The sequence below is a fragment of the Procambarus clarkii genome, chromosome 21, assembly GCF_040958095.1.
Source record: "Procambarus clarkii isolate CNS0578487 chromosome 21, FALCON_Pclarkii_2.0, whole genome shotgun sequence".
In the NCBI taxonomy this organism is placed as follows: Eukaryota; Metazoa; Arthropoda; class Malacostraca; order Decapoda; family Cambaridae; genus Procambarus; species Procambarus clarkii.
In genome coordinates, this window is record NC_091170.1 from 11,187,252 (window position 1) to 11,210,503 (window position 23,252).

The following is a 23,252-nucleotide window of genomic DNA, read 5'->3' on the forward strand; positions in this document are numbered from 1 at the left end:
AAACATGTTGCGACTCATTTATTAATTTATGTTTTTCAAGATGGAGACGAATTGTATTTGCAATTATTGATTCAAGAAACTTTCCCACAATAGACGTTAGGCTAATTGGCCGATAGTTTGACGCAAGTGATCTATCTCCTTTCTTAAAAATTGGTACCACATTAGCTACCTTCCATGATTCTGGAACTCTGCCTCACTCTATTGATTTATTAAATATTGTAGACAGTGGCTCGGAAAGCTCCTCTTTGCATTCTTTAAGCACCCTGGCAAACACTTCATCCGGCCCTGGGGATTTGTTTGGTTTTAGTTTTTCTAATTGTTTAATTACATCTTCCCTGGTAACTGCTAAACTAGTCAACCTGTCCTCATCCCCACCCACATAGACTTGTTCGGCTGAAGGCATATTGTTAAGTTCTTCTTTACTAAATACAGATATAAAATATTTGTTAAAAATACTACTCATCTCCTTGTCATTATCCGTTATTTGACCTGTCTCAGATTTTAATGGACCTATCCTTTCCCTAGTCTTAGTTCAATATAACTGAAAAAAACCTTTAGGATTTGACTTTGCTTGCTCTGCTATGCGAACTTCATAGTTTCTTTTTGCTTTCCTAATCTCTTTTTTAACATTTCTAACCAGTTGTATGAATTCCTGTTCTAACCTGACTTCCCCATTCTTAATCCTTTTGTACCAAGCTCTCTTTTTACCTATAAGGTTCTTTAAATTATATGTTATCCACTTTGGGTCATTAGCATTCGACCTATTCAATTTGTATGGTATACTACGTTCCTGTGCTTTGTTTAGAATATTCTTAAATAAGTTATATATTAAATCCACATCGAAATCCCCTTTTACGTCACGTATCGCTGGGTTCATGTCTCGCTCTAAGACCGGCCCACACCCCATACCCAAGACTTTCCAATCTATTTGACCCAGAAAATTTCTTAGGCTATTAAAATCAGCTTTACGAAAATCTGGCACTTTAACAGAATTTTCTCCTACAGGTCTATTCCATTCTATGTTAAATCTGATTACTTTGTGATCACTGTTCCCTAGCTCACTCCCTATTTCGATGTCATTAATTTGTGTTTCCCTGTTAGTTAACGCTAAATCTAAAATATTATTTTCCCGCGTTGGTTCCTTAATGTGTTGCGTAAGAAAGCAATCGTCAATTAATTCTAGAAAATCTTCTGCTTCACTATTCTCTGTTTTGTTCACCCAGTTTATTCCATTAAAATTAAAGTTACCCATGACATAAATACTGTTAGATCTATATGCTCTAGATATTTCATTCCATAGATGCTTTGCTTCCATTCTGTCTAAATTTGGTGGCCTATATATAACTCCTATTATAATATTATTTGCTTTTTCGTTTAATTCTATCCAAATAGTTTCTGTGTGTGGCTCAGTTTTGATTCCCTCTTTGAGACTACATTTCAAATTGTCCCTAACATATATGGCTACTCCCCCTCCTCGTCTAATATATCTATCTGTGTGAAATAGTTTAAATCCATTTATCTGATATTCAGCTAATAGTTCTCTATTTTCTTCGTTCATCCACGTTTCGGTAAGTGCAATAATATCTATTTTTTCTGTGCAGACAAGAGCATTTAATTCATTAATTTTATTTCTTAGACTTCTACTGTTAGTGTAATATATCCTAAGTGAATTGTTATTTTGAGGCCCTTTTCTTTCACTGATCATTTTGCCAATTCTTTTCTCCCACGAACACATACTTTTATTACCTCCTTCTTCCAAATCAATTCCCATACCACTATCTACTAACAGTTTAAACCCAAACAAACACCTCTAACCACTGGTTCCAACGAGTTCGCAACAGCAACAACCCCAGCCCTCGATAGATGCACCCCATCACGAGCATTCATTTCATTTCTTCCATAGAAGCGTTCCCAGTTGTCTATGAAAGATTTTGCATTTGATTTGCAATATCTTTCCAGCCGGCAATTGACACCAAGTGCCCTCGACATCCATTCATTTCCCACTCCCTTTCTTGGAAGAATGCCACATATGATCGGGATTCCTCCCTCGCTCCTAACTAATTCAATGGCTGTCCTAAATCTCTGTATTAGTTCCTCACTCCTAACTCGCCCAACATCATTACCCCTTGCACTAATACAAATAATGGGTTTGTTCCCATTTCCCGTCATAATATCATTCATGTTTTCAACAATATCACCAATTCCAGCTTCCAGATAGCAAACCCTTAATCTGTTCCCCCTGGAATCTGTTCTATCTCTGGCACAAAACGTTCTGTCTAAATACCTCACCTGGGAATCTCCCACAACCATAATTCGCTTCGGTACCGCCCTAACTTTCTGAACAGCCTGAGGGGCCTGCGCCCGCCGTTCCTCGCTGATTTCCTCGCTGCAGGCGCACTACAGCACTCGTCCTCCAACACGGCAAATGAATTTGCCGTCCTTAGGGCGTCTGTAGGCGGCCTTGTCAAGGTCTTCTTAAGACCCCTGTCTTTCACTACAGGGTTATGTTCTTATGAAAGACTGATTAAAAAGATAGTCTCTTGGTATTGGGGGTGCTATATTAAGCTGGATTAGGGCATGGCTATACCAAAGGAAACAAAGAGTTAGTATAAATGGAATCAAGTCAGAGTGGGAAAATGTTGTAAGTGGAGTGCCTCATAGCTCTGTCCCAGGACCTTTATTGTTTATAATATATATATATATATATATATATATATATATATATATATATATATATATATATATATATATATATATATATATATATATATATATATATATATATATAAATGAATTACATTCAGGTTTGAGTAGCAACATTTGCAAATTTGCCGATGATACGAAAATCGGTAGGGAAATTAATTCGGAGGAGGACTCACTATCACTTCAAGTTGATCTAGATAGGGTTTTGAAATGGTCAAAGGATTGGCAGATGCAGGTTAATGCTGATAAATGTAAAGTTATGAGGTTAGGTAATGATGATAGAGTTACAAGATACGAGCTAGATGGTGTTGAGATTGCGAAGTCGGATTGCGAAAGGGATCTGGGAGTTATGATTAGTAAGAATTTAAAACAAAAGGATCAATGCATAAATGTTCGTAATAAGGCAAATCGGACACTTGGATTATTAATCGCAGCGTTAGTAACAAGACACCTGGTGTGGTTCTCAAGCTATATCTTGCTCTAGTTAGGCCCCATTTAGATTATGCAGTTCAGTTTTGGTCGCCATATTATTGAATGGATATAAATTCACTTGAACGTGTCCAGCGTAGGATGACTAAGTTAGTTCCCCAAATTAGAAATCTTTCATATGAAGAAAGATTAACAAAGCTTAAGTTGCATTCACTGGAAAGGCGAAGAGTTAGGGGTGACATGATAGAGGTTTACAAGTGGGTGAATGGACATAACAAAGGGGATATTAATAGGGTATTAAAAGTATCAACACAAGACAGAACACGAAACAATGGGTATAAATTGGATAAGTTTAGATTTAGGAAAGACTTGGGTAAATACTGGTTCAGTAACAGGGTTGTTGATTTGTGGAACCAATTACCGCGTAACATTGTGGAGGTGGTGTCCCTCGATTGTTTCAAGCACGGGTTGGGCATGTATATGAGTGGGATTGGGTGGTTATAAATAGGAGCTGCCTCGTATGGGCCAATAGGCCTTCTGCAGTTACCTTTGTTCTGATGTTCTTATGGTTGGCTAATAATAATGGGTTAGGCTAGAGTTATACTTGAGTTAGTGCAATTCCAGTCTAAGAAATCCTACCATATGTGGGTTAGCGTATATAATATAATAATAATGCTTATCCAATATAATATAATAATAATGCTTGTCCAATATAATGTAATAATGATGCTTATCCAAACAATGATGCTAATTGTGCAAATTCAGGGTAGTGCTATGTTTTTGGATTTTATGATATTATATATCATAATTATATTAATAGAGTATTAAATGAATCAACACGAAACAATGGGTATAAATTGGATAAGTTTAGATTTAGGAAAGACTTGGGTAAATACTTGTTACTTTTTACAATCGCGTAACGTGGTGGAGGTGGGGTCCCTCGATTGTTTCAAACGTGGGTTGAACATGCATATGAGTGGGATTGGGTGGGTATAAATAAGAGCTGCCTCGTATAGGCCAATAGGCCTTATGCAGTTACCTTGTTCTATGTTCTAAATATTGAAATATATGAAACTATATAAAAATTAATATAATAAGGGTTTAGATATATATATAGCTAATAATTGTGACTACCTACGAAAAGACCATTTGATAAACGAGGCAACTTCCGTGTATAATTATTTGGATAAATACTATCTGATTGATGAAATAAATTACCAGATAATATAGTATATTTGGTATATAATTAATCTTTGAAGCTTAGATAGAACATTGAGTGGGTTTTTGAGGGCACACAGTGGATCTACATTTTAATCGGAAATATACATTGTGCAGTTTTTTTTCTTATATCGTTATTTCCGTGTATAGAACATAACGTAAAGTTAGAAGCATTTTCGCACAATTTGAAAACCTAGGTCTTCATTAAGAGCACGTCATCCCCGTCTGCCCTACATACCTGTGACCAATCATAGTCATGCAACATGTCACCTACGTTATAACAACCTCAATAAATGCGAGAGCAAATCTGCATAATATCACTCATCTTTGAACCAGCAACACGAGTTCTCATCTCGTCCCTGCTCCTGTTTCAACGTCAACCTCTGGAAAGATTTTTTCTCAAGATAAATCTGCAAGTACTATTAACCATTATTTACAAGCACATAATTTCAATATGCGTTTGTATGATAGACCTTATGAGTGTGACAGCTGTGGAAAAAGATTCACCCAACTTGTAAATATGAAGAAACACAGGATTGTGCACACTGGCAAAAAGCCTTTCATGTGTGATATATGTGGGAAAAGTTACAGTGATCGTGAAAATATAATTAGGCACATGTTATTACATTCAGGTGGGAAACAATACGAGTGTTCTGTGTGTAGGCGGAGATTCACTCAACTTGGCAATTTGAAGAGCCACAGAATGAGTCATACTGGTGAGAAACCTTACACGTGTCACGAGTGTGGGAAAAGTTTCAGCCGCTTTGGAAATATGAGCAGACACAGGATCTTGCATACGGATGATAAACCTCATGAGTGTTTCGAATGTGGAAAACGATTCAGTCTAGTTGAATATTTGAAGCGGCACATGGTAGTGCATACGGGTGATAAACCTGTCGGGTGTGATGACTGTGGGATAAGTTACAGCAATCGTACATGTTTAATTGGACACATGACAGTACATTCAGGTGAGAAACGATACGAGTGTCCTACGCGTAAGAAGAATTCACCCGACTTGACAGATTGAAAAACCACAGTATGGCGCATCATGAAGAAAAGTGTCAGGAGTGTCCCACTTGTGGGAAAAGATTCAGACACCTTCCCACTATGAAGATGCACATTATGTTACATACTGGTGAAAAACCTCACGAGTGTGAGAAAAGATTCACTGAACTTGGAACTAAGGAGAAACACATTATGACACATACTAATGAAAAACTCACAAGTGAGAAAAGATTCACTGAACTTGGAACTAAGGAGAAACACATTATGACACATACTAATGAAAAACTCACAAGTGTCACAAATGCGGGAAAAGGTTCAGTCAACTGCACAATATGAACACACATGTTTTGATACATACTGGTGAAAAACTTCACGAGTGGGAAAAGATTCACTCAACTTGGAACTATGAAGAGACACAGTAAATGATACATACTGGTCTTCTATTGAGAAACTTCACGAGTTCCCAAGTGTGGAAAATATTAAGGAAACTTGATTATATGAATACATTAATGAAAATGAATGATGGTGCTTACAAGTTTGGTCAGTATATAGGAATAAATATTGTATATATACAAAATGAATAAAATATATATGATATGAATAAAATATATTACAATTTATTCGATTTTTTTCCTTTCGACTTTATTTATTTTGTCTATATACGGGCTGAACAAAAAAATTCTTGACTTTTTGAAAATTCATTATAAATCATTTGAATGGAAGAATCAAGAAGGCTTTCATGACAACTTCCTTACTAAATCACATATATAAAATAAGCTACAAAATTAGAAGCTACGTTAATATATGAACTTAAGAAGTAAGGAAACTGAACAACTCTTATTATTCCTGTAAATTAATTAATAATAATATAGGCATTAAATTAATATTCATCACGACCAAGATCTTTTCAAAAAAAGACTTTGCATATCAATAGAATAGATATCAATAGTTAATATCTATCACGATACAAACTTCAGTCCCTTACTTGTCATCACTACACTAAATTTGCATATCTATAAACCTAATAGATAATCTATAAACATTTCAAAATCTACTTGATCTCTAAATGATTATGAGTATTTAAAATATATTTTATAACTTTCTTATCAGATAGAAATATTGTTGCTCAATTCTGAATAAAAATAATTTTATTCATATTTATAACAAGCTGTACCCTGCCACACGTTGCTGTTGCTCAGCAATGCTTGTGTGTTGCTGTGCCCCAACAACCTTTCCCATGTCTCCCAGCCAATCCCCCTCTTCCTCCCAACCATTTCCTACTCTGTCCCTGTGTCCTCCCAACAATTCCCCACTCCCCGTCCCTTCATCCTCCCAGCCATTTCCCCTCTCCCTACGGAAATCAGTGAGGAGCGGCGGAGCGCAGGTCCCTCAGGCTGCTCAGAAAGTTAAGGAGGTACCGAAGAGAATTTTGGTTGTGGGAGATTCCCAGGTGAGGTATTTAGACAGAACGTTTTGTGCCAGAGATAGGGGAAAAAGATTAAGGGCTTGCTATCCGGGAGCTGGAATTGGTGATATTGTTGGAAACATGAATGATATTATGACGGGAAATGGGAACAAACCCATTATTTGTATTGTTGCAGGGGGTAATGATGTTGGACGAGTTAGGAACTAATACAGTGAGGAACTAATACAGAAATTCAGGACAGCCATTGAATTAGTTAGGAGCAAGGGAGGAATCCCGATCATATGTGGCATTCTTCCAAGAAAGGGAGTGGGTAATGAATGAATGTCGAAGGTGTCAATTGCCGGTTGGAAAGATATTGCAAATGAAATGCAATATCATTCATAGACAACTGGGAACGCTTCTATGGAAGAAATGTAATGTATGCTCGTGATGGAGTGCATCTATCGAGGGCTGGGGTTGTTGCTGTTGCGAACTCGTTGGAACCAGTGGTTAGAGGTGTTTGTTTGGGTTTAAACTGTTAGTAGATAGTGGTATGGGAATTGATTTGGAGGAAGGAGGTAATAAAAGTATGTGTTCGTGGGAGAAAAGAATTGGCAAAATGATCAGGGAAAGAAAAGGGCCTCAAAATAACAATTCACTTAGGATATATTACACTAACAGTAGAAGTCTAGGAAATAAAATTAATGAATTAAATGCTCTTGTCTGCACAGAAAAAAATAGATATTATGGCACTTACCGAAACGTGGATGAATGTAGAAAATAGAGAACTTATTAGCTGAATATCAGATAAATGTATTTAAACTATTTCACACAGATAGATATATTAGACGAGGAGGGGGAGTAGCCATATATGTTAGGGACAATTTGAAATGTAGTCTCAAAGAGGGAATCAAAACTGAGCCACACACAGAAACTATTTGGATAGAATTAAACGAAAAAGCAAATAATATTATAATAGGAGTTATATATAGGTCACCAAATTTGGACAGAATGGAAGCAAAGCATCTATGGAATGAAATATCTAGAGCATGTAGGTCTAACAGTATTTATGTCATGGGTGACTTTAATTTTAGTGGAATAAACTGGGTGAACAAAACAGGGAATAGTGAAGCAGAAGATTTTCTCGAATTAATTGACGATTGCTTTCTTACGCAATACATTAAGGAACCAACACGGGAAAATAATATTTTAGATTTAGTGTTAACTAACAGGGAAACACAAATTAATGACATCGAAATAGGGAGTGAGCTAGGGAACAGTGAACACAAAGTAATCAGATTTAGCATAGAATGGAATAGACCTGTAGGAGAAAATTCTGTTAAAGTGCCAGATTTTCGAAAAGCTGATTTTAATAGCCTAAGAAATTTTTTGGGTCAAATAGATTGGAAAGTCTTGGGTATGGGGTGTGGGCCGGTCTTAGAGCGAGACATGAACCCAGCGACAGGTGACGCAAAAGGGGATTTCGATGTGGATTAAAGAACCTTATAGATAAAAAGAGAGCTTGGTACAAAAGGAATAAGAATGGGGAAGTCAGGTTAGAACAGGAATTCATACAACTGGTTAGAAATGTTAAAAAAGAGATTAGGAAAGCAAAAAGAAACTATGAAGTTCGCATAGCAGAGCAAGCAAAGTCAAATCCTAAAGGTTTTTTTCAGTTATATCGAACTAAGACTAGGGAAAGGATAGGTCCATTAAAATCTGAGACAGGTCAAATAACGGATAATGACAAAGAGATGAGTAGTATTTTTAACAAATATTTTATATCTGTATTTACTAAAGAAGAACTTAACAATATGCCTTCAGCCGAACAAGTCTATGTGTGTGGGGATGAGGAGAGGTTGACTAGTTTAGCAGTTACCAGGGAAGATGTAATTAAACAATTAGAAAAACTAAAACCAAACAAATCCCCAGGGCCGGATGAAGTGTTTGCCAGGGTGCTTAAAGAATGCAAAGAGGAGATTTCCGAGCCACTGTCTACCATATTTAATATTTGAAGAACCTTATAGGTAAAAAGAGAGCTTGGTACAAAAGGATTAAAAATGGGGAGGTCACTTTAGAACAGGAATTCGTACAACTGGTTAGAAATGTTAAAAAAGAGATAAGGAAAGCAAAAAGAAACTATGAAGTTCGCATAGCAGGGCAAGCAAAGACAAATCCTAAAGGGTTTTTTCAGTTATATCGTACTAAGACTAGGGAAAGGATAGGTCCATTAAAAACTGAGACAGGTCAAATAACAGATAGTGATGAAGAGATGAGTAGTATTTTTAATAAATATTTTGTATCTGTATTTACTAAAGAGGTACTTAACAATATGCCTTCAGCCGAACAAGTCTATGTGGGTGGGGACGAGGACAGGTTGACGAGTTTAGCAGTTACCAGGGAGGATGTTCTTAAACAAATAGTAAAACTCAAACCAAACAAATCCCCAGGGCCGGATGAAGTGTTTGCTAGGGTGCTTAAAGAATGCAAAGAGGAGCTTTGTGACCCACTGTCAACCATATTTAATAAATCAATAGAGTCAGGCAGAGTTCCAGAGTTTTGGAAAGTTGCTAATGTGATACCAGTTTTTAAGAAAGGAGATAGATCACTTGCGTCTAACTATCGACCAATTAGCCTAACGTCTATTGTGGGAAAGTTACTCGAATCTATAATAGCAAATAAAATTCGTCTTCATCTTGAAAAACATAAATTAATAATTGAGTCGCAACATGGTTTTATAAATGGCCGTTCATGTTTAACAAATTTGTTATCTTTTTATTCTAGCATTGTTGAGGCAGTTGATAGTGGTAAGGATTGCGATGTTGTATACCTTGACTTTAGCAAAGCTTTTGATACAGTGCCACATGAAAGACTGATTAAAAAGATAGAGTCTCATGGTATTGGGGGTGCTATATTAAGCTGGATTAGGGCATGGCTATACCAAAGGAAACAGAGAGTTAGTATAAATGGAATCAAGTCAGAGTGGGAAAATGTTGTAAGTGGAGTGCCTCAAGGCTCTGTCCTGGGACCTCTGTTGTTTATAATATATATAAATGATTTAGATTCAGGTTTGAGTAGCAACATTTGCAAATTTGCCGATGATACGAAAATCGGTAGGGAAATTAATTCGGAGGAGGACTCACTATCACTTCAAGTTGATCTAGATAGGGTTTTGAAATGGTCAAAGGATTGGCAGATGCAGTTTAATGCTGATAAATGTAAAGTTCTGAGGTTAGGTAATGATGATAGAGTTACAAGATACGAGCTAGATGGTGTTGTGATTGCGAAGTCGGATTGCGAAAGGGATCTGGGAGTTATGATTAGTAAGAATTTAAAACAAAAGGATCAATGCATAAATGTTCGTAATAAGGCAAATCGGACACTTGGATTTATTAATCGCAGCGTTAGTAACAAGACACCTGGTGTGGTTCTCAAGCTATATCTTGCTCTAGTTAGGCCCCATTTAGATTATGCAGTTCAGTTTTGGTCGCCATATTATAGAATGGATATAAATTCACTTGAACGTGTCCAGCGTAGGATGACTAAGTTAATTCCCCAAATTAGAAATCTTTCATATGAAGAAAGATTAACAAAGCTTAAGTTGCATTCACTGGAAAGGCGAAGAGTTAGGGGTGACATGATAGAGGTTTACAAGTGGGTGAATGGACATAACAAAGGGGATATTAATAGGGTATTAAAAGTATCAACACAAGACAGAACACGAAACAATGGGTATAAATTGGATAAGTTTAGATTTAGGAAAGACTTGGGTAAATACTGGTTCAGTAACAGGGTTGTTGATTTGTGGAACCAATTACCGCGTAACATTGTGGAGGTGGTGTCCCTCGATTGTTTCAAGCACGGGTTGGGCATGTATATGAGTGGGATTGGGTGGTTATAAATAGGAGCTGCCTCGTATGGGCCAATAGGCCTTCTGCAGTTACCTTTGTTCTTATGTTCTTATGGTTGGCTAATAATAATAATGGGTTAGGCTAGAGTTATACTTGAGTTAGTGCAATTCCAGTCTAAGAAATCCTACCATATGTGGGTTGGCGTATATAATATAATAATAATGCTTATCCAATATAATATAATAATAATGCTTGTCCAATATAATGTAATAATGATGCTTATCCAAACAATGATGCTAATTGTGCAAATTCAGGGTAGTGCTATGTTTTTGGATTTTATGATATTATATATCATAATTATATTAATAGGGTATTAAATGAATCAACACGAAACAATGGGTATAAATTGGATAAGTTTAGATTTAGGAAAGACTTGGGTAAATACTTGTTACTTTTTACAATCGCGTAACGTGGTGGAGGTGGGGTCCCTCGATTGTTTCAAACGTGGGTTGAACATGCATATGAGTGGGATTGGGTGGGTATAAATAAGAGCTGCCTCGTATGGGCCAATAGGCCTTATGCAGTTACCTTGTTCTATGTTCTAAATATTGAAATATATGAAACTATATAAAAATTAATATAATAAGGGTTTAGATATATATATAGCTAATAATTGTGACTACCTACGAAAAGACCATTTGATAAACGAGGCAACTTCCGTGTATAATTATTTGGATAAATACTATCTGATTGATGAAATAAATTACCAGATAATATAGTATATTTGGTATATCATTAATCTTTGAAGCTTAGATAGAACATTGAGTGGGTTTTTGAGGGCACACAGTGGATCTACATTTTAATCGGAAATATACATTGTGCAGTTTTTTTTCTTATATCGTTATTTCCGTGTATAGAACATAACGTAAAGTTAGAAGCATTTTCGCACAATTTGAAAACCTAGGTCTTCATTAAGAGCACGTCATCCCCGTCTGCCCTACATACCTGTGACCAATCATAGTCATGCAACATGTCACCTACGTTATAACAACCTCAATAAAGGCGAGAGCAAATCTGCATAATATCACTCATCTTTGAACCAGCAACACGAGTTCTCATCTCGTCCCTGCTCCTGTTTCAACGTCAACCTCTGGAAAGATTTTTTCTCAAGATAAATCTGCAAGTACTATTAACCATTATTTACAAGCACATAATTTCAATATGCGTTTGTATGATAGACCTTATGAGTGTGACAGCTGTGGAAAAAGATTCACCCAACTTGTAAATATGAAGAAACACAGGATTGTGCACACTGGCAAAAAGCCTTTCATGTGTGATATATGTGGGAAAAGTTACAGTGATCGTGAAAATATAATTAGGCACATGTTATTACATTCAGGTGGGAAACAATACGAGTGTTCTGTGTGTAGGCGGAGATTCACTCAACTTGGCAATTTGAAGAGCCACAGAATGAGTCATACTGGTGAGAAACCTTACACGTGTCACGAGTGTGGGAAAAGTTTCAGCCGCTTTGGAAATATGAGCAGACACAGGATCTTGCATACGGATGATAAACCTCATGAGTGTTTCGAATGTGGAAAACGATTCAGTCTAGTTGAATATTTGAAGCGGCACATGGTAGTGCATACGGGTGATAAACCTGTCGGGTGTGATGACTGTGGGATAAGTTACAGCAATCGTACATGTTTAATTGGACACATGACAGTACATTCAGGTGAGAAACGATACGAGTGTCCTACGCGTAAGAAGAATTCACCCGACTTGACAGATTGAAAAACCACAGTATGGCGCATCATGAAGAAAAGTGTCAGGAGTGTCCCACTTGTGGGAAAAGATTCAGACACCTTCCCACTATGAAGATGCACATTATGTTACATACTGGTGACAAACCTCACGAGTGTGAGAAAAGATTCACTGAACTTGGAACTAAGGAGAAACACATTATGACACATACTAATGAAAAACTCACAAGTGTCACAAATGCGGGAAAAGGTTCAGTCAACTGCACAATATGAACACACATGTTTTGATACATACTGGTGAAAAACTTCACGAGTGGGAAAAGATTCACTCAACTTGGAACTATGAAGAGACACAGTAAATGATACATACTGGTCTTCTATTGAGAAACTTCACGAGTTCCCAAGTGTGGAAAAGATTAAGGAAACTTGATTATATGAATACATTAATGAAAATGAATGATGGTGCTTACAAGTTTGGTCAGTATATAGGAATAAATATTGTATATATACAAAATGAATAAAATATGTATGATATGAATAAAATATATTACAATTTATTCGATTTTTTTCCTTTCGACTTGATTTATTTTGTCTATATACGGGCTGAACAAAAAAATTCTTGACTTTTTCAAAATTCATTATAAATCATTTGAATGGAAGAATCAAGAAGGCTTTCATGACAACTTCCTTACTAAATCACATATATAAAATAAGCTACAAAATTAGAAGCTACGTTAATATATGAACTTAAGAAATAAGGAAACTGAACAACTCTTATTATTCCTGTAAATTAATTAATAATAATATAGGCATTATATTCCTATTCATCACGACCAAGATCTTTTCAAAAAAAGACTTTGCATATCAATAGAATAGATATCAATAGTTAATATCTATCACGATACAAACTTCAGTCCCTTACTTGTCATCACTACACTAAATTTGCATATCTATAAACCTAATAGATAATCTATAAACATTTCAAAATCTACTTGATCTCTAAATGATTATGAGTATTTAAAATATATTTTATAACTTTCTTATCAGATAGAAATATTGTTGCTCAATTCTGAATAAAAATAATTTTATTCATATTTATAACAAGCTGTACCCTGCCACACGTTGCTGTTGCTCAGCAATGCTTGTGTGTTGCTGAGCCCCAACAACCTTTCCCTTGTCTCCCAGTCCTCCACGCCAATCCCCCTCTTCCTCCCAACCATTCCCTACTCTGTGTCCCTGTGTCCTCCCAACCATTCCCCACTCCCCCGTCCCTTCATCCTCCCAGCCATTTCCTCTCTCCCTACGGAAATCAGCGAGGAGCGGCGGAGCGCAGGTCCCTCAGGCTTCTCAGAAAGTTAAGGAGGTACCGAAGAGAATTTTGGTTGTGGGAGATTCCCAGGTGAGGTATTTAGACAGAACGTTTTGTGCCAGAGATAGGGGAAAAAGATTAAGGGCTTGCTATCCGGGAGCTGGAATTGGTGATATTGTTGGAAACATGAATGATATTATGACGGGAAATGGGAACAAACCCATTATTTGTATTGTTGCAGGGGGTAATGATGTTGGACGAGTTAGGAACTAATACAGAAATTCAGGACAGCCATTGAATTAGTTAGGAGCAAGGGAGGAATCCCGATCATATGTGGCATTCTTCCAAGAAAGGGAGTGGGTAATGAATGAATGTCGAGGGTGTCAATTGCCGGTTGGAAAGATATTGCAAATCAAATGCAATATCATTCATAGACAACTGGGAACGCTTCTATGGAAGAAATGTAATGTATGCTCGTGATGGAGTGCATCTATCGAGGGCTGGGGTTGTTGCTGTTGCGAACTCGTTGGAACCAGTGGTTAGAGGTGTTTGTTTGGGTTTAAACTGTTAGTAGATAGTGGTATGGGAATTGATTTGGAGGAAGGCGGTAATAAAAGTATGTGTTCGTGGGAGAAAAGAATTGGCAAAATGATCAGGGAAAGAAAAGGGCCTCAAAATAACAATTCACTTAATATATATTACACTAACAGTAGAAGTCTAGGAAATAAAATTAATAAATTAAATGCTCTTGTCTGCACAGAAAAAAATAGATATTATTGCACTTGCCGAAAAGTGGATGAATGTAGAAAATAGAGAACTTATTAGCTGAATATCAGATAAATGGATTTAAACTATTTCACACAGATAGATATATTAGACGAGGAGGGGGAGTAGCCATATATGTTAGAGACAATTTGAAATGTAGTCTCAAAGAGGGAATCAAAACTGAGCCACACACAGAAACTGGATAGAATTAAACGAAAAAGCAAATAATATTATAATAGGAGTTATATATAGGCCACCAAATTTGGACAGAATGGAAGCAAAGCATCTATGGAATGAAATATCTAGAGGCATGTAGGTCTAACAGTATTTATGTCATGGGTGACTTTAATTTTAGTGGAATAAACTGGGTGAACAAAACAGGGAATTGTTTATTCAGCTAATAAGTTCAGTCGGTCAGGTGAAGTCACAGTGAGAGGTTGTGTTAACCGGAGCTCCTGAGTGTTGTTATATTATCATAGCAATATGGAAGTTGTAGTGAAGGACCTGGTGACTCTAGTGGGAGCCCTGAGGACAGAGTTGGACTCTCTGCGGGAGGAGGTGCGTCAGCTTAAAAAACAACGAGAAGTAACGAAGGAGGAGACCAGCAGTAAAGGGACCTCGTCTTGGAGAGTTGCGAAAGACAGGGGCCTTAAGAAGACTTTGATAAAGCCGCCTTCAAACGCCATAGCAACTTCAAATTCATTTGACGTTTTGGAGGACGAGTGCTGTGGAGAGACTGTGGATCGCGCAAAAGGGAAAGCAACGAAGAGAAAGGAAGCGCAGGCCCCTCAGAAAGTAAAGGAAGTACCTAAGCAAACATTAGTTGTGGGAGATTCCCAGATAAGGTATTTGGATAGAACGTTTTGTGCTAGAGATAGGGGGAACAGGTTAAGGGTTTGCTATCCCGGAGCTGGCATTGGTGATATTATAAACAACATGAATGATATTATGGCTGGTAATGGGAACAATCCCATTATTTGCATTAGCGTGGGAGGAAATGATGTTGGTCGAGTCAGGAGTGAGGAACTGATTCAGAGGTATAAAACAGCCATAGAATTAGTTAGGAGCAAGGGAGGAATCCCGATCATATGTGGCATTCTTCCAAGAAAGGGAGTGGGAAATGAATGGATATCGAGGGCACTTGGTGTCAATTGCCGGCTGGAAAGATATTGCAAATCAAATGCAATATCTTTCATAGACAACTGGGAACACTTCTATGGAAGAAATGAAATGTATGCTCGTGATGGGGTGCATCTATCGAGAGCTGGGGTTGTTGCTGTTGCGAACTCGCTAGAAGAAGTGGTTAGAGGTGTTTGTTTGGGTATAAACTGTTAGTAGATAGAGGTATGGGAATTGATTTGGAGGAAGGAGGTAATAAAAGTATGTGTTTGTGGGAGAAAGGAATTGGCAAAACGATCAGGGAAAGAGAAGGTCCGCAAAATAACAATTCACTTAGGGTATATTACACTAACAGTAGAAGTCTAAGAAATAAAATTAACGAATTAAATGCTCTTGTCTGCACAGAAAAAATAGATATTATTGCACTTACCGAAACGTGGATGAATGTAGAAAATAGAGAACTATTAGCTGAATATCAAATATATGGATTTAAACTATTTCACACAGATAGATATATTAGACGAGGAGGTGGAGTAGCCATATATGTTAGGGACAATTTGAAATGTAGTCTCAAAGAGGGAATCAAAACAGAGCCACACACAGAAACTATTTGGATTGAATTAAACGAAAAAGCTAATAATATTATAATAGGAGTAATATATAGGCCTCCAAATTTAGACAGAATGGAAGCAAAGCATCTATGGGATGAAATATCTAGAGCATCTAGATCTAACAGTATTTATGTCATGGGTGACTTTAATTTTAGCGGAATAAACTGGTTGAACAAAACAGGGAATAGTGAAGCAGAAGATTTTCTAGAATTAATTGACGATTGCTTTCTTACGCAACACATTAAGGAACCAACACGGGAAAATAATATTTTAGATTTAGTGTTAACTAACAGGGAAACGCAAATTAATGACATCGAAAGAGGGAGTGAGCTAGGGAGCAGTGATCACAAAGAAATCAGATTTAGCATAGAATGGAATAGACCAGTAGGAGAAAATTCTGTTAAAGTGCCAGATTTTCGAAAAGCTGATTTTAATAGCCTAAGAAATTTTTTTGGGTCAAATTGATTGGAAAGGCTTGGGTATGGGGTGTGGGCCGGTCTTGGAGCGAGACATGAACCCAGCGATAGGTGACTTAAATGGGGATTTCGATGTGGATTCAATATATAACTTATTTAAGAATATTCTAAACAAAGCACAGGAACGTAGTATACCATACAAATTGAATAGATCGTATACTAATGAACCAAAGTGGATAACAAAGAATTTGAAGAACCTTATAGGTAAAAAGAGAGCTTGGTACAAAAGGATTAAAAATGGGGAGGTCACTTTAGAACAGGAATTCGTACAACTGGTTAGAAATGTTAAAAAAGAGATAAGGAAAGCAAAAAGAAACTATGAAGTTCGCATAGCAGGGCAAGCAAAGACAAATCCTAAAGGGTTTTTTCAGTTATATCGTACTAAGACTAGGGAAAGGATAGGTCCATTAAAAACTGAGACAGGTCAAATAACAGATAGTGATGAAGAGATGAGTAGTATTTTTAATAAATATTTAATAAATCTGTATTTACTAAAGAGGAACTTAACAATATGCCTTCAGCCGAACAAGTCTATGTGGATGGGGACGAGGACAGGTTGACGAGTTTAGCAGTTACCAGGGAGGATGTTCTTAAACAAATAGTAAAACTCAAACCAAACAAATCCCCAGGGCCGGATGAAGTGTTTGCTAGGGTGCTTAAAGAATGCAAAGAGGAGCTTTGTGACCCACTGTCAACCATATTTAATAAATCAATAGAGTCAGGCAGAGTGCCAGAGTTTTGGAAAGTTGCTAATGTGATACCAGTTTTTAAGAAAGGAGATAGATCACTTGCGTCTAACTATCGACCAACTAGCCTAACGTCTATTGTGGGAAAGTTACTCGAATCTATAATAGCAAATAAAATTCGTCTTCATCTTGAAAAACATAAATTAATAATTGAGTCGCAACATGGTTTTATAAATGGCCGTTCATGTTTAACAAATTTGTTATCTTTTTATTCTAGCATTGTTGAGGCAGTTGATAGTGGTAAGGATTGCGATGTTGTATACCTTGACTTTAGCAAAGCTTTTGATACAGTGCCACATGAAAGACTGATTAAAAAAATAGAGTCTCATGGTATTGGGGGTGCTATATTAAGCTGGATTAGGGCATGGCTATACCAAAGGAAACAGAGAGTTAGTATAAATGGAATCAAGTCAGAGTGGGAAAATGTTGTAAGTGGAGTGCCTCAAGGCTCTGTCCTGGGACCTCTGTTGTTTATAATATATATAAATGATTTAGATTCAGGTTTGAGTAGCAACATTTGCAAATTTGCCGATGATACGAAAATCGGTAGGGAAATTAATTCGGAGGAGGACTCACTATCACTTCAAGTTGATCTAGATAGGGTTTTGAAATGGTCAAAGGATTGGCAGATGCAGTTTAATGCTGATAAATGTAAAGTTCTGAGGTTAGGTAATGATGATAGAGTTACAAGATACGAGCTAGATGGTGTTGTGATTGCGAAGTCGGATTGCGAAAGGGATCTGGGAGTTATGATTAGTAAGAATTTAAAACAAAAGGATCAATGCATAAATGTTCGTAATAAGGCAAATCGGACACTTGGATTTATTAATCGCAGCGTTAGTAACAAGACACCTGGTGTGGTTCTCAAGCTATATCTTGCTCTAGTTAGGCCCCATTTAGATTATGCAGTTCAGTTTTGGTCGCCATATTATAGAATGGATATAAATTCACTTGAACGTGTCCAGCGTAGGATGACTAAGTTAATTCCCCAAATTAGAAATCTTTCATATGAAGAAAGATTAACAAAGCTTAAGTTGCATTCACTGGAAAGGCGAAGAGTTAGGGGTGACATGATAGAGATTTACAAGTGGATGAATGGACATAACCGGGGGGATATTAATAGGGTATTAAAAGTATCAACACAGGACAGAACACGAAACAATGGATATAAATTGGATAAGTTTAGATTTAGGAAAGACTTGGGTAAATACTGGTTCAGTAACAGGGTTGTTGATTTGTGGAACCAATTGCCGCGTAACATTGTGGAGGTGGGGTCCCTCGATTGTTTCAAGCACAGGTTGGACAAGTATATGAGTGGGATTGGGTGGTTATAGAATAGGAGCTGCCTCGTATGGGCCAATAGGCCTTCTGCAGTTACCTTTGTTCTTATGTTCTTATGTTCTTATGATTCGTGTTCTGTCCTGTGTTGATACTTTTAATACCCTATTAATATCCCCCCGGTTATGTCCATTCATCCACTTGTAAATCTCTATCATGTCACCCCTAACTCTTCGCTTTTCCAGTGAATGCAACTTAAGCTTTACTAATCTTTCTTCATTTGAAAGATTTCTAATTTGGGGAATTAACTTAGTCATCCTACGTTGGACACGTTCAAGTGAATTTATATCCATTCTATAATACGGCGACCAAAACTGAACTGCATTATCTAAATGGGGCCTAACCAGAGCAAGATATAGCTTAAGAACCACACCAGGTGTCTTGTTACTAAGGCTTTGAATAATAAATCCCAGTGTCCTATTCGCCTTATTACGAACATTCATGCTTTGATCCTTTTGTTTTAAATTCTTACTAATCATAACTCCCAGATCCCTTTCACAATCCGACTTTGCAATCTCAACACCATCTAGCTCGTATCTTGTAACTCTATCATCATTACCTAGCCTCAGAACTTTACATTTATCAGCATTAAACTGCATTTGCCAATCATTTGAAAATTTCAAAACCCTATCTAGATCAACTTGAAGTGATAGTGAGTCCTTCTCCGAATTAATTTCCCTACCGATTTTCGTATCATCGGCAAATTTGCAAATGTTGCTACTCAAACCTGAATCTAAATCATTTATATATATTATAAACAACAGAGGTCCCAGGACAGAGCCCTGAGGTACTCCACTGACAACATTATCCCACTCTGACTTAACCCCATTTATACTAACTCTCTGTTTCCTTTGGAATAGCCATACCATAATCCAAGTTAATATAGCACCCCCAATACCACGAGCTTCTAAATCAGCTTTACGAAAATCTGGCACTTTAACAGAATTTTCTCCTACAGGTCTATTCCATTCTATGCTAAATCTGATTACTTTGTGATCACTGTTCCCTAGCTCACTCCCTATTTCGATGTCATTAATTTGTGTTTCCCTGTTAGTTAACGCTAAATCTAAAATATTATTTTCCCGCGTTGGTTCCTTAATGTGTTGGGTAAGAAAGCAATCGTCAAATAATTCTAGAAAATCTTCTGCTTCACTATTCTCTGTTTTGTTCACCCAGTTTATTCCACTAAAATTAAAGTCACCCATGACATAAATACTGTTAGATCTAGATGCTCTAGATATTTCATTCCATAGATGCTTTGCTTCCATAAGAACATAAGAACATAAGAACAAAGGTAACTGCAGAAGGCCTATTGGCCCATACGAGGCAGCTCCTATTCTATAACCACCCAATCCCACTCATATACTTGTCCAACCCGTGCTTGAAACAATCGAGGGACCCCACCTCCACAATGTTACGCGGCAATTGGTTCCACAAATCAACAACCCTGTTACTGAACCAGTATTTACCCAAGTCTTTCCTAAATCTAAACTTATCCAATTTATATCCATTGTTTCGTGTTCTGTCCTGTGTTGATACTTTTAATACCCTATTAATATCCCCCCGGTTATGTCCATTCATCCACTTGTAAACCTCTATCATGTCACCCCTAACTCTTCGCCTTTCCAGTGAATGCAACTTAAGCTTTGTTAATCTTTCTTCATATGAAAGATTTCTAATTTGGGGAATTAACTTAGTCATCCTACGCTGGACACGTTCAAGTGAATTTATATCCATTCTATAATATGGCGACCAAAACTGAACTGCATAATCTAAATGGGGCCTAACTAGAGCAAGATATAGCTTGAGAACCACACCAGGTGTCTTGTTACTAACGCTGCGATTAATAAATCCAAGTGTCCGATTTGCCTTATTACGAACATTTATGCATTGATCCTTTTGTTTTAAATTCTTACTAATCATAACTCCCAGATCCCTTTCGCAATCCGACTTCGCAATCACAACACCATCTAGCTCGTATCTTGTAACTCTATCATCATTACCTAACCTCAGAACTTTACATTTATCAGCATTAAACTGCATCTGCCAATCCTTTGACCATTTCAAAACCCTATCTAGATCAACTTGAAGTGATAGTGAGTCCTCCTCCGAATTAATTTCCCTACCGATTTTCGTATCATCGGCAAATTTGCAAATGTTGCTACTCAAACCTGAATCTAAATCATTTATATATATTATAAACAACAGAGGTCCCAGGACAGAGCCTTGAGGCACTCCACTTACAACATTTTCCCACTCTGACTTGATTCCATTTATACTAACTCTCTGTTTCCTTTGGTATAGCCATGCCCTAATCCAGCTTAATATAGCACCCCCAATACCATGAGACTCTATTTTTTTAATCAGTCTTTCATGTGGCACTGTATCAAAAGCTTTGCTAAAGTCAAGGTATACAACATCGCAATCCTTACCACTATCAACTGCCTCAACAATGCTAGAATAAAAAGATAACAAATTTGTTAAACATGAACGGCCATTTATAAAACCATGTTGCGACTCAATTATTAATTTATGTTTTTCAAGATGAAGACGAATTTTATTTGCTATTATAGATTCGAGTAACTTTCCCACAATAGACGTTAGGCTAATTGGTCGATAGTTAGACGCAAGTGATCTATCTCCTTTCTTAAAAACTGGTATCACATTAGCAACTTTCCAAAACTCTGGCACTCTGCCTGACTCTATTGATTTATTAAATATGGTTGACAGTGGGTCACAAAGCTCCTCTTTGCATTCTTTAAGCACCCTGGCAAACACTTCATCCGGCCCTGGGGATTTGTTTGGTTTGAGTTTTACTATTTGTTTAAGAACATCCTCCCTGGTAACTGCTAAACTCGTCAACCTGTCCTCGTCCCCACCCACATAGACTTGTTCGGCTGAAGGCATATTGTTAAGTTCCTCTTTAGTAAATACAGATACAAAATATTTATTAAAAATACTACTCATCTCTTCATCACTATCTGTTATTTGACCTGTCTCAGTTTTTAATGGACCTATCCTTTCCCTAGTCTTAGTACGATATAACTGAAAAAACCCTTTAGGATTTGTCTTTGCTTGCCCTGCTATGCGAACTTCATAGTTTCTTTTTGCTTTCCTTATCTCTTTTTTAACATTTCTAACCAGTTGTACGAATTCCTGTTCTAAAGTGACCTCCCCATTTTTAATCCTTTTGTACCAAGCTCTCTTTTTACCTATAAGGTTCTTCAAATTCTTTGTTATCCACTTTGGGTCATTAGTATTCGATCTATTCAATTTGTATGGTATACTACGTTCCTGTGCTTTGTTTAGAATATTCTTAAATAAGTTATATATTGAATCCACATCGAAATCCCCATTTAAGTCACCTATCGCTGGGTTCATGTCTCGCTCCAAGACCGGCCCACACCCCATACCCAAGACTTTCCAATCAATTTGACCCAAAAAATTTCTTAGGCTATTAAAATCAGCTTTTCGAAAATCTGGCACTTTAACAGAATTTTCTCCTACTGGTCTATTCCATTCTATGCTAAATCTGATTTCTTTGTGATCACTGTTCCCTAGCTCACTCCCTATTTCGATGTCATTAATTTGCGTTTCCCTGTTAGTTAATACTAAATCTAAAATATTATTTTCCCGTGTTGGTTCCTTAATGTGTTGCGTAAGAAAGCAATCGTCAATTAATTCTAGAAAATCTTCTGCTTCACTATTCCCTGTTTTGTTCAACCAGTTTATTCCGCTAAAATTAAAGTCACCCATGACATAAATACTGTTAGATCTAGATGCTCTAGATATTTCATCCCATAGATGCTTTGCTTCCATTCTGTCTAAATTTGGTGGCCTATATATTACTCCTATTATAATATTATTAGCTTTTTCGTTTAATTCAATCCAAATAGTTTCTGTGTGTGGCTCTGTTTTGATTCCCTCTTTGAGGCTACATTTCAAATTGTCCCTGACATATATGGCTACTCCACCTCCTCGTCTATTATATCTATCTGTGTGAAATAGTTTAAATCCATATATTTGATATTCAGCTAATAGTTCTCTATTTTCTACATTCATCCACGTTTCGGTAAGTGCAATAATATCTATTTTTTCTGTGCAGACAAGAGCATTTAATTCGGTAATTTTATTTCTTAGACTTCTACTGTTAGTGTAATATACCCTAAGTGAATTGTTATTTTGCGGACCTTCTCTTTCCCTGATCGTTTTGCCAATTCCTTTCTCCCACAAACACATACTTTTATTACCTCCTTCCTCCAAATCAATTCCCATACCTCTATCTACTAACAGTTTAAACCCAAACAAACACCTCTAACCACTTCTTCTAGCGAGTTCGCAACAGCAACAACCCCAGCTCTCGATAGATGCACCCCATCACGAGCATACATTTCATTTCTTCCATAGAAGTGTTCCCAGTTGTCTATGAAAGATATTGCATTTGATTTGCAATATCTTTCCAGCCGGCAATTGACACCAAGTGCCCTCGATATCCATTCATTTCCCACTCCCTT

At 37.0% G+C, this 23,252-nt stretch overlaps 2 protein-coding genes across 2 annotated transcripts; both read left to right on the forward strand.

Annotated features, from left to right (window-relative positions):
- Nucleotides 1-4,804: 4,804 nt before the first annotated feature.
- Nucleotides 4,805-5,377, forward strand: LOC138367069 (zinc finger protein OZF-like). Its single transcript, XM_069328465.1, has one exon. It carries the CDS (start codon nt 4,805-4,807, stop codon nt 5,375-5,377), a length of 573 nt encoding a protein of 190 aa, XP_069184566.1.
- An 11-nt stretch (nt 5,378-5,388) lies between these two features.
- Nucleotides 5,389-5,691, forward strand: LOC138367070 (gastrula zinc finger protein XlCGF57.1-like). The gene has a single exon (XM_069328466.1). It carries the CDS (start codon nt 5,389-5,391, stop codon nt 5,689-5,691), a length of 303 nt encoding a protein of 100 aa, XP_069184567.1.
- Nucleotides 5,692-23,252: the final 17,561 nt, after the last annotated feature.

Excerpts from the sequence above, each read along its gene's own strand:
- LOC138367070 (XM_069328466.1), top strand. The coding sequence starts at position 5,389 with ATGGCGCATCATGAAGAAAAGTGTCAGGAGTGTCCCACTTGTGGGAAA.
- LOC138367069 (XM_069328465.1), top strand. The coding sequence starts at position 4,805 with ATGCGTTTGTATGATAGACCTTATGAGTGTGACAGCTGTGGAAAAAGA.